Consider the following 12,477-nt stretch of genomic DNA (forward strand, 5'->3'; position numbering starts at 1 on the left):
CGATCTATACAAAATATTTTTTAACCCGATTTTTTCTTTTTCACCAAAAGTTTTTTTTGCTAAATATTAAAAAAAAAAATTTAAAAAAAAACAAAAAAATTTTTTTAATTTTAAAAAAACAATTCAAAATTTTTTTTTTCCAAAAAATGAAAAAATAACTTTGGAAAAGCAAAAATTAATTTTGTTTACCTAAAAATATTTAAAATTTTTATTTTGAAGTATAATTTGGTGAATGGTATAAAGATTCGGCACAGCCGAATATAGCTCTCTTACTTGTTTTCATTAGTTTCCAATAAAATCGTATCATAATTAATGTTTACATCTTATTGTTTTGTTTACACCTCTTTTCATCTTTTTGCTTCCGGTTCCTAAACTTAATTTTCAAAAAAGTTTCTGATGGCTGAGTTTATTGGGTCATAATTATCATACAAAATTATTCGACAACCTTTTTTGTAGGTATTTAAAGTTTTCATAACAGAATTAATTCTACCTTTGAATGATTAAATTTTTGTTAAATAAAATCTAAGCCCCTGGTTATACCTGATAAATTTCTATCATGATAAACTTCAAAATGGTTGTCTAGATAAAAAATTATCAGGTATAGTCTCCATTTATTATTATTATCATTGCTTCGTTATGATAAAATTGTTAGTGCTTTTGTCTATACTTGACAAATATTTATCATAACAATTAATGACATTTGTTGTCAAGACAAAGTTTTGTCATAACGAAGCTATGATAATTTTTTATCTTGACAAACATTTTGAAGTTTATCATGATAAAAATTTAGCAGGTATAGACAGGGGGTTAGACAACAAATGTCATTTATTGTTTTGATGAATATTTGTCAAGTATAGAGTAACGGGGTAATACAAATTGAATTAAAATATTTTTTCTTCATTCAGTTTGTTTTTTGTTTTGCTTTTAATCATTTACAAAATGAATTGGAAGAATTGACTTAAGCCTTTTTTGTAATAGACCTGAATTGAAGAAAAATTTAAGCATTCAATGCATTTTAAAGCTATTTTCTAATGGATTTGAATTCAGGAATATTGTAATGATTCAATAAGGAATTAATTCTATAAAGAGTAAATTCTCAAAGGAATTATGCCTATGAATAAAGGCACAATGAATTTATTTAAGGAATTGTTATGGGATAAAACTTATTTTGATTTTGTAACTTGAATTAAGAATTAATTCTTTCAAACCTTTCATATGGATATATAAGGACGAGAATACAGATGCACATTTTTAGTACGAGTATTTAATATAAACGGTACGTCCTACGTACATACACATGTCCGATATGATTTAAATATCAGTTGTATTGTTTACAGTCTATGAAACACATCCATACATATGAATTATCCTTAAATATGGATGCATACTCTCGTCCATTTACAGTTTTATGTAGTGAAAAGTGAATTTTCATGTTTATATACATACATACTTTCATTCATATGTATGTAAAAACATACTAAGGACATGTAGCGGCGTATAATGAACGAATGAGCGAACAACCCAAAAGCAACAAACAAAAAACAAAAAAAACTAAAACTAACACTAAAAAACAAAAACAAGTCTGAAATTCATAGTCGCCCATGTGGAAACGTGATTGCAATACATTTGTATGGATGAAGGATCAAAGTGTCTAATTAAATCAAGGATGAAATGTTAAAAAGTGAAAATCATATTGATAAAAGTGTTCATTAGACTTACAATGGTACTTTCATAAACAAAATCACATAATAACGTATAATGAATTGTTTCCTTTAGAAAATTCTAGCTTTTTGAAGAAAAAAATGACGCAGTATTAAAATGCAATTGAAAAATTAAATTTTTCTTTAATGAAAAAAAAATAGAATGTTTGTGGTAACATAACAAATCATGAATTACATTTTTAGAAGAAAATTTTTGTAACTTATTGAACATGTTCTTTGTAATATTTCAAAGCTCTTAAGCAACTTAAGATTTTAATAAGCAAAGGCTTATTAAAAATTAAAATTAGTTTTTAGTCTACTTTGAAAATTATCACCGCAAATGTTCATTTACATTGTTTGAGCTATAAACAGGTTGAGGTTGAATTTCTTTCATTACAGTCTAATAAATTTCCTAAAAACGTAAATATACCAATTTATACTTAAACCAACTCTTAATAAGTTTATTTCATTAGTATTCTAAACTTTCTTGTTTAATTGTTCACAAAGTTTTCTTCTTTTTATCTCATACGTCTTCTCCTTCATCTTCTCCTTATTTTAAAATTGTCAAGGTCATAAAATGTGAAATACTTTACAATCCTTTTAGTTAGCTATCAAAGATAACAAATTGTGATAAAACCTTATAAAATAATTCGTTATAAATTCTGGTCACTTTTTGTTGAATAAACAAAAGAATTTCTAGATGATTTTTGCTAAAGAAGCCAAAAAAAAACAAAATAAAATGGAACTCGTGTGAAAGAAACAACTGACTAAATGAATCGATTGTGAGGAGTATTCGTCCGTTAGATTTTTTTGTTTTCATTTTTGTTTTTTGTTTTTGGTATGAGTATATTTAGACATAATTAAATCTTTAGTTTAGAGGGCAAATTTGATATGTCCGCTTTTAATGAACATTTAGTTTTTGATATCAAAACTATAGCAGGAGAAAGATACACCGTTTGCATAAATAACTTTAACATTTTGTTTTTTATGCTGTGTTATGTCAAAAAAGACTAGTTAGCCAAAGTGCTTGTTTCTGAGTTCTAATTTCCAATTATATTTCAGAATTTTTTAATTGTATTTCAGAAACTTCCAATTGTAATTCAGAATTTTCTATTAGTGTTTCAGAAGTAAAAATATTAATGGACGAAATGTAAAGGTAATGAGCTGTGGCGTATACTGCCTATTATACAATGGAAACTTTTTTGGAAACTAAATTCTGTAATTTCAGTTCTTAAAAAAAATTACCATATGACCGGAAAATCTGGAAATTACCCTCTAGAATATATTTTTAAATTTTAAGAATGTAGACTTCGTTAAAAAGCTAAAAATTTCTTTGGTTTTAATAAATAAAAAAAAATAAAAATTTAATATAGAGATCAACTGACTCGATTTCTAGTATTGGTTATATACAAACCATTCAGCATTTGTCATCTGCTTCAATATTCATTAGATTTTGTTCTACCTTCGTTAGATTCCAATTAATTTTATTAATTCGAAAAAAATGAATATTTCATTTTTATACCCTTTACTGTACACAGAAAAAACTATTTCTTAAACCGTTTCAATTCAATATTTGTCACATATTGAACTGGTTTCAATTATTTCATAATTAAATCAAGTATTCATTTGCTCAAAAACAAAATTTCTTGATATTGAATTTTGAGTTTTGAATTTGATTATTTTGACAATTGAATATACAATTTTCGTTATTGGTTGAATTTCAAATACAAAAATTATTGAATAGATAATTTTCGTAATTGAAAACACATTTTTGTTATTTTTTGTGTTTCAATGTATGTTGAAATCAACTTTCAGTAGCCCCCAAATAACTTATAAACATGACTCATACGTCAATATATCGACAAAATCGGCCCACAAATGGCTGAGATATAAGGAAAAACCCGGGACAACCTAGATTTTTGGCCTATTTTTGATCTATATCTGGATTACTAAGCCACTATTAGAGACAATATGGATATCTAATTATAGATATTTCAAAGTCCATTGCAACGATGTTACAATGGCTCAAAATCGGGAAAAATATTCTTAACCCGAATTTTTTGTTCATTAAATTTTTTTTTTGCCGTAAATCTTATTACAAAAAAAAAACAAAATAAATAAATATTTAAAAAAAAATTTGGAAAAAACTTTTTTAAAAAAATTAAAAAACTATTTCGAAAAAAAAAAAATTTTAAAAAATATAGCTCTCTTACTTGTTTTTAATTTGAATTGGCAATATTGTATCAAATCAAAAATTAAGTAAAGATGTTAATTAAAACTTGAAAACCCAATAATATTAAACAAAATTCAATTCCACTGAAGGTGGTTTTATTCCAACAATTTTTGTTTTACTCTTTGCGAAAAAGCCAAATACTAAACTAATTCCATTTTCGATCGGAATAGAATTCTGTGACAGTTCATTTGATATTTGGGTTAAATCTTTTTTGTTGTATGAATCTTTTCCATTTGTTTTGGAGTTTCAAGCATCTTTTTGAGAAAGCCATGTTCAAAAAGCATCAATACAACGCACAATTTCCCGGGATTTCGGGATTGAACATTTTGTGGAAAGACTCTACTTGCCATACCTGCATACTACCAGGCTTGGGCGGTAATGATTACATTGTGTAATATATTACTGGTACATTACCATTACCTTGTAATTGTAATTGGATTTTTGCAATTATAATTACTTGTAATGTGTAATTGACCAATAGCACATTACAATTACATGTAATTGTAATTGAAATTTTCAATTACAATTACAAGTAATTGTAATTGCAAAATTTTACATTACAATTACATGTAATTGTAATTGAAAAATGTCAATTACAATTACAAAATTAATAAAAAGTAATAGTAATATGACTAAAACTATGTAATGATTACTTTCAAAGTATTTATTATTAAAAAAATATAAAATTACAGAAGTTACCAATTACTTATTTTTATAGTGTGCAGTAAAATGCCGAAGACCAGTATATTATATAGTAACACATACATATCTACTGATGCATACTGGATTAATTAAATTAGTCTTCAGTTTCCCAACAAAGATTGAAAATCTTTATATAAGTATAGTTTGTAAACAATAATTTTTAAATTTTTTCGAAGAACATATGTATATGGATTTTTAGCAACTTCGATTTCTCTGAAATTTCATTCTATCATTTCAAGACGTATTAACTCGAAACTCCAACTTCATATCATTTTATATCCCTCTAAATTAGAACATTTACTTCTCAGAACTAACATATTGACCATTTTTGAAATATGATGTACGACTATTGAACAATATTAACAAACTATTTTTAAAACGAAGTAAATTTGTAAGTTATGATTTAGTCTGAAATACCCTCCACCGAAATATGATGAGAATTATAGAAGTTACATTGGTATAAAGATCCTATTATGTATGAGGATTGAGAAAATGTCATTGAAATACTATTAAATAAATATATGAAATAATATAACAATTGTTAAAAATACTATTTTGCGCAGAAGTTATTTCATTTTGAATGTAAAATAATTATATATAATTCAAGTGAAGACTCCGATTATAAAAAAGGGTATACAAATATATTTAGACATAGTTCAAAATTTTGCATACGGAAATTTTAAAATACATATATTCGCGTTTAATGAATTTTCCGGATATGAGCCTTATATACGTGCAATATATAATTATGAACCCATAGTCTCAAAATCAAATAGTATGATTTCTGTCTACTTGAAACTGATTTCTGTTAAATTTTTGATCGATATAAATGTGCGTTAATGTATTTTTGGGTTGAGGGACATATGTGGGGCTATGACCTACTTGGTTCAGTAAACATTTATTTTGGAGATTTGTGAAGGTTAATGAGTTTTCCGGAAATGTTTCTCATGCGAAGGCTATGACGATAATTTATCTTCATAAAATTGAGTACAGTGATTTTTATATATATTGAAATTTTTTGTTTCGAATTTCAACTTGATAACTATATTTGTTTATTTTATTACGATCTTATTCGGGAGTTGACCTTATATGGGAGGTATAGCCAAATATGGACTATATTCACAAAATCCTGTAGTATGATTTGCAAATATAAATTACGGATAGGTATGGAATTTTTGTTCAATATTAATATTTTTTAGATATTTATGCAGCTTAATGTGTTCGTAAATGGTCCTTATATGGTCCTTAAGAATTGAGTAATAAATCCTCGAAAATTTTACATTTTTTAATTCTTTATGCAATTATTTTATATCTTTGACGAAATAATATTTTTAAAAATAGTATCAAAGTTTTTAAAAATATGTTTAAATGAGCTTTAAAAAAACATATTTCATTAAAACCGTTAAAGAAACCTGAAACCGGTCGAGTTTACAAAGATGAAAAAAACGGTAAACCGGTTTAATATTTATAAATGTAATTGAGTTTAAAGTAATTAAATTACTTTTTAATAAATTACATATGCTTTTTCTATCAATTACAATTACTGGTAATTGTAATTGCCATTTTTCAATTACAATTACTGTTAATTGTAATTGAATTTTTCAAATTACAATTACATGTAATTGTAATTGAAAAATCGCAATTACAATTACCAGTAATTGTAATCATAATTCTTCAATTACAATTACATGGAATTGTAATTTGAAATTATCAATTGCAATTACACCTAAAGTAATTTAATGGAAAATGTAATTGGCATCGCCCAAGCCTGCATACTACCCACGACTTTATACAAATTACTTTTTTGATCGTTATTTTGGGAATATTTTTAAGGATGGTATTTTGAAAAACTTAACCATGCCTACAACCTTTTCCATATTATTTTATATATCTCCTATAATATTTCTTTTATATTGGGCTGGTGTCCAAATATTTATTATATTTAATTGTTTGTATTTTTAGTTTGTATAAGGAGCAAACAGAAATAGTAAATGAACTACTAATGAGCAGTTAGAGGTACTAACTATTATATAAGTTATATATAAGTTTGTCATTCCGTTTGTAATTTCCACAATATAATTTTCCGACCCTATAAAGTATATATATTCTGGATCCTTGTAGATAGCGGAGTCGATTAAGCCATGTCCGTCTGTCTGTTGAAATCAACTTTCCGAGTTCCGGAATTCTTCCGGCTCGGTTGCTATTTAAAATCGAGAATCGGCCCACAAATGGCTGAGATATAAGGAAAAAAACAGGACAACCTCGAGTTTTGACGTATGTATATATGGATTACTAAGTCATTATATAGACAATATGGATATCTAATGATAGATATTTCAAAGATCTTTGCAACGACGTATATAAGACCATAGTAGTAGTTAGTAAGTTGGGTCAAAATCGGAAAACATATTTTTTATTTTTAACCCGAATTTTTTTTTCACCACAAGTTTTGTTTCGCTAAATATTATAAAAAAAATTAAAAAAAAACAAAAAAAAAAATTTTAAATTTAAAAAAAATAAAATTTAAAAAAAACAATTCGAAAAGATTTTTTTCCAAAAAAATGAAAAAACAACTTTGAAAAAAAAATAATTTTGTTTACCTAAAAATATTTAAAATGTTTATTTTGAAGTATAATTGGGTGAAGGGTATATAAGAGTCGGCATTGCCGAATATAGCACTCTTACTTGTTTTAACTATATTTAGAAATACAAGAACAAATAAATAAATAAATAAATAAATGATATTACAATACATAAACGATAATAATAGCAAACCAAACAATAATTCAATAAAATACATTAAATTTAATGTACATTTATTTTCTTCTTTTCTCTTCTCCTCTCTTTCTTTTATTTATCACAAACAGTTAGATGAAGGGAAAATTGGCCGAAAACGGAAAACCAAAAAAACCAAAATAGAAAAAAAGAAACAAACAACAAATACAAACAAAAAAGAAAAACAACACAAAACAAAACAAAAACTCTTCATATAATGTTGGCCACAAAAGTTATTGTTCAATTAATTGCTCAATTTTATTTAAATTTTTATACATTTTCTATAAAAGCCTGATGTCAGTCAATAATTCTTGTTATTTGCGTATCACACTCTCCTGAAATCAACAATTCCATTAAATGCAATTTTCAACTTTGAACTACTTGAATGCATTTAGTTAGTAACTACAACAACAACAACTAACTGCGTCATTCAGCCAGAATAAATTACAAAAATAAAAACAAATTATAATAATAACAGCATTAATATTTAATAAATTATTTAAAACTGCCTATAATTTAAATAAATAAATAAAAAAACCTTATAAATAAATAAATAAATAATATTTTCCATAGAAATAATAAATTTAATCTGTCCTATCCAATCACAATACACACCCACAAACCACAACCCACCATTTAAACGTAAGAAGGAGACAGACCTGTAATTAGCGACATTGTTGCTGTTGTTTGTTTGTTTGTCAACGGCACTAAATAAATCCGCATCAGCAGAATCAATATCAATATAATTGATAGAATAATTAATAATCCAATATCCAATAAATAATAACAAAACTGTGCAATTAAGAACAATAATGGCCATTAATATATTGGATTATGATCATTATGCCATCAGTGCCATAGTTACGGTCAGCATGCAAATATTTTTCTTTCTAATCAATTCAATACTTCAAATGGACAAATTAACCGACTTTGCCGGAGGTGTAAATTTCATTATAATATCGCTGTTGACATTCTTCCTGGGACAAATAGATCGCCCTTCAAAGGTAAGTTAATTAACAAATAATATTACTGTTTTATTATTATGTAATATGTTGTTTACTATAAGTTCTTACACACAAATACAATTTGTATTTCTGTGGCTTTGTGTAATAGGCTTTTTATTAAAATAATAATCCCATAATTTATTCAAATCACACACTTAACAATATCTCTTCAATTGTATCAGATTTTGTTTTTGTTTGTTTATTTTTTGTATTTTTTTATAAACGATAAATTTAAGGCCACAAACATAAAGTGCAGATTGTGCTAGACAAGTATGTAATGACTGCGTACTTATATACTCAATTCAACAATATACATATATTGTATTTACATTCATACATATGGGTCTTTCCATGTAATAATGCTAAAACCAAAATTTAGGACATATTTTATGCCTTTTATATGACTTTAGGACTTACACAATTTTGAAAATGATAGATTAGAAAATAATCGTCAAATCTGGTAGGTCTGATAAAAAGATAAAACTGATTATAAAGACATTACATAATAATGAAAGTTTTTGCTGGGATATTTCGGAAATAAATGTCCCACTGAAAACTAGCTGGTCCTATTGACATCAAATTAGAGTAGCAGAGAAGTATTGATATTAAGTTTTGACGACGGACCCCACAGACCCTTCAGGAGTGTGGTCTCAAAGTAGGTTCGTTTAATTTCAATGATTTTAATACATTATTTTTTTTCACAATATTGGACACAATTTTTGATCGATTTCATTAAAGTCCTGTTAGTTTCCTTTTACTTCAAAAAATAAATAAAAAAAGTTTCAAAGCTATTAAAAATGAGGATCCTTATAGATAGCGGAGTCGATTAAGTCATGTCCGTCTGTCTGTCTGTTGAGATCAACTTTCCGAAGCCCCCAAATAACTTACATACACGAATCATACATCAATATCTCCGGCTCGTTTGCTATTTAAAATCTATTTAAAAATATTTAAAATAAGGAAAAAACCAGGACAACCTCGACTTTTGACCTATATCTGGATTAATAAGTCATTAATATAGACAATATGGATATCTAATGATAGATATGTCAAGGACCTTTGCAATGACTTATATAAGACCATAGTAAGTTGGACCTACAATGGGTCAAAATCGGAAAAAATATTTTTGAAAACGAATTTTTTTTTCGCTAAATATTAAAAAATAGAAAAAACAAAAAAAAAAAATTTTAAATTTAAAAAAACAATTCGAAAAAATAAATTTTGTTTACCTAAAAATATTTAAAATTTTTATTTTGAAGTATAATTTGGTGAAGGGTATATAAGATTCGGCTCAGCCGAATATAGCTTTCTTACTTGTTTTCTTTCGAACAAGCCATCACTTTTAAAATGGGAAGCACGTTTTTGATTTCAGATCCATGGTTTCTTGGGCAAACCTTCTTAGAATTGGTCGTAGATTCAAAATTTTGACAACTGCCTGGTCAGTTTTTTTTTAATACAGACAAATTGTCCCACTCTAATGAAAACATTTCTTAATTTGATTTAAAAATATTATTTACGTTCGATTAAATGTTTAGTAAAATTTCGGAAATGTTCAATTAAATATGAAATGACTCATACAAGTTTATGTGCATGTATATAGTTTTACATTATTAATATGTATTGTATGAGCTTGTATGAATATAGTTTACGAACACAATGCAATTTAATAGTTTCTTTCATATTATGACAGGCTACAATAGAGGCCTTTTAAAACTATATACCCAAAATGCAAGTTTGCAAATTCTTTGCTCTAATACACAATACATGTTAAATATTGTTTCATAAACATACATATTTACATACATAATATTATAGGATACATACATACATATACATATACATTTTAATACAATGCAAAACTAATATGAAAAGGAATTAATTCTTTAGTTAAATGTAAATTTTTATTAGGCTCTCTACATAGCTTTCAATCTCAAAGCCACATAATATTGAAATTGCTGGAAAGGATCAATATTTAATAAAAAATTTTAAATTTTCATTGACCACAAGTAATTCTCAATAGCAGCAACTGCTCATGCTTGATTTTGTAACAGTTGACATTTTTAACTTGTCTATAATTTTTGGTATTTATAGCAATACAAAGTATTTATTCTTTTGCATATTTCATTTCATGGTTTACTAAAGTATTTCTAATATTAGAAAAAGTAAATTATTTCCTTTATAAGCCTGTCAGTCAGTTGTATATCTATGAGAATGTGTTCATACTTTTTTTAACTTGTGCATACATACATTTATTACAAGTAAATAAATAAATGAATAAATAAGTAAAATAGAAAATCATACACAAGGAATTTATTTTTGTATACTACATGCTAAACAGTACAAAGTAGAATTCATTATTACATTGCAGTCATGCATTTTATTTATAAGTTAATAAAACCAATTTTGAAATGTGGTTGCTAGTTGTTCAGAATTCTTAAGGAATATTTAAATTAGATAATAATAATAACAACAACAACAGCAAGTATGACAGCATGAACAATTTATCTACTAGACCTACCTACCCTTCGTTGTTTAAGGAAATTTTCAAAATTACTTTTTTTACTTGGATGGTTTCAATATTGTTGTATAATAGCAAGCAGTATTTTTATAAATTTAATTGATGTAAAATTTATATAAAAATCTTGTTATTTACATCTTTCTGGCATTATCTTTCCAACATTATATTAAACACTAATCGATCATGGGGGCTCAAAGTATGGTTCCTTCGGTATCTACAATTTTTAAACACGTGCCATTTTTTTGTTTCCCATCCGATTTCATAGATTTTTATATTTTTGGAATTTCTGAGCATTTCAAAATTGAAATTTTAAAATTTTGCCATACCTTGGTTAGGGTTTTTCAAAAATATATGTAGGTCGTACTTTTGGACCGAATGGACTCGAATTTTTTGTTAGTTAGACAATTAAATTATTTATAACATACAAAAGATTTCAGAGCAATATCAATTGTGGTTCCAAAAATAAACAATTTTCAATTTAATTATTAAAAAAATGGATGATTTTTGGTGTTTTTTGGGCAAAAAGGTGACTTAACTCTTTTTTTATTAAAAACTAGATGACCGCCCCGGCTTCGCCCAGTAGCTATTTACTAATGTTAGTTCCTCAAGTTTCTCCAAAAATGTCTCTTATTAAGAAAAGTAAGAAGTGAATTTTTGATTTTTTTTTACAACCATCTCCTGAAATTTTCGAATTGAATAAAAAAAAATCAGCCAAATCGCTTCAGCCGTTCTCACGTGATGCCATTACATACATGGACCATTTCATTTTTATATATATAGATAAACTTGGTTTACGTGGTAGTTCACTTCGTGCGAACAATCAAGTAGAGTCGAAGGGACCCCGTTTTGATAAACTTTCTTTAAGAATATATGTATAACAATTTTATATTTTTCTCTAAAGTATCTTTTCGGAGAACGAATATGTTTTTTTTTTATATGTTTTTTATCAAAATTTCAACTTTGGGCCATATGTTCTAAAATCTGAAAGCTGGGATCAATAAACCGAAAGCAACTTTAAAAACCTTGATGTGTTAACTATTTTTCTCCAAAGTATTTTCCCAGCCCAGAATGAAATGTGGACCCATTTCAAAAATTGGGATTTTCGCTCCAATTTTTAGGAATTGCGGGATTTCCTTTGACTATTTGACAAGTTTTTTTACATTATGTTATTTAGAATGACAAACTTAGAAAACGTTGAAAATTTCATTGAGTTCTGTTAATAAATAAAGATTTTATTACATATTTATTGAGATTCAAAAACTAAAATTTGTATCAAAATTTGAATAGGATTGGAAATATTAAGAAAAATGTTTTCCACATTTATTCCGAACTATTTTTTTTTTTTTGTTTACATAAGTTAATTTTTGGTCTTACAAAAAAATTGTCAAGTCAATATCTCAATTATGTTGAAAAATTTGCCACTTTAAAACTCTGTCCTTCAAAAATATTGCACTTTCAAAGAAGTAAAGCAAAACTTTCCGCATATGACGCTTTGTTGGCACCTCACATTGAGTAAATGAGCAAAATATACATGATTGGTACATC

At 26.3% G+C, this 12,477-nt stretch overlaps 1 protein-coding gene across 1 annotated transcript in view; it reads left to right on the forward strand.

The window, feature by feature from the left end:
• Nucleotides 1-12,477, forward strand: part of LOC135954278 (uncharacterized) — a 47,652-nt gene that overhangs the window by 15,155 nt on the left and 20,020 nt on the right. Inside the window, 1 exon segment of the mRNA XM_065504381.1 lies at nucleotides 7,503-8,414. Within this exon segment, the coding sequence (XP_065360453.1) occupies nucleotides 8,223-8,414 (192 nt within the window). The 5' untranslated portion in view covers nucleotides 7,503-8,222.

This window comes from Calliphora vicina, chromosome 3, assembly GCF_958450345.1.
Source record: "Calliphora vicina chromosome 3, idCalVici1.1, whole genome shotgun sequence".
Classification (NCBI taxonomy): Eukaryota; Metazoa; Arthropoda; class Insecta; order Diptera; family Calliphoridae; genus Calliphora; species Calliphora vicina.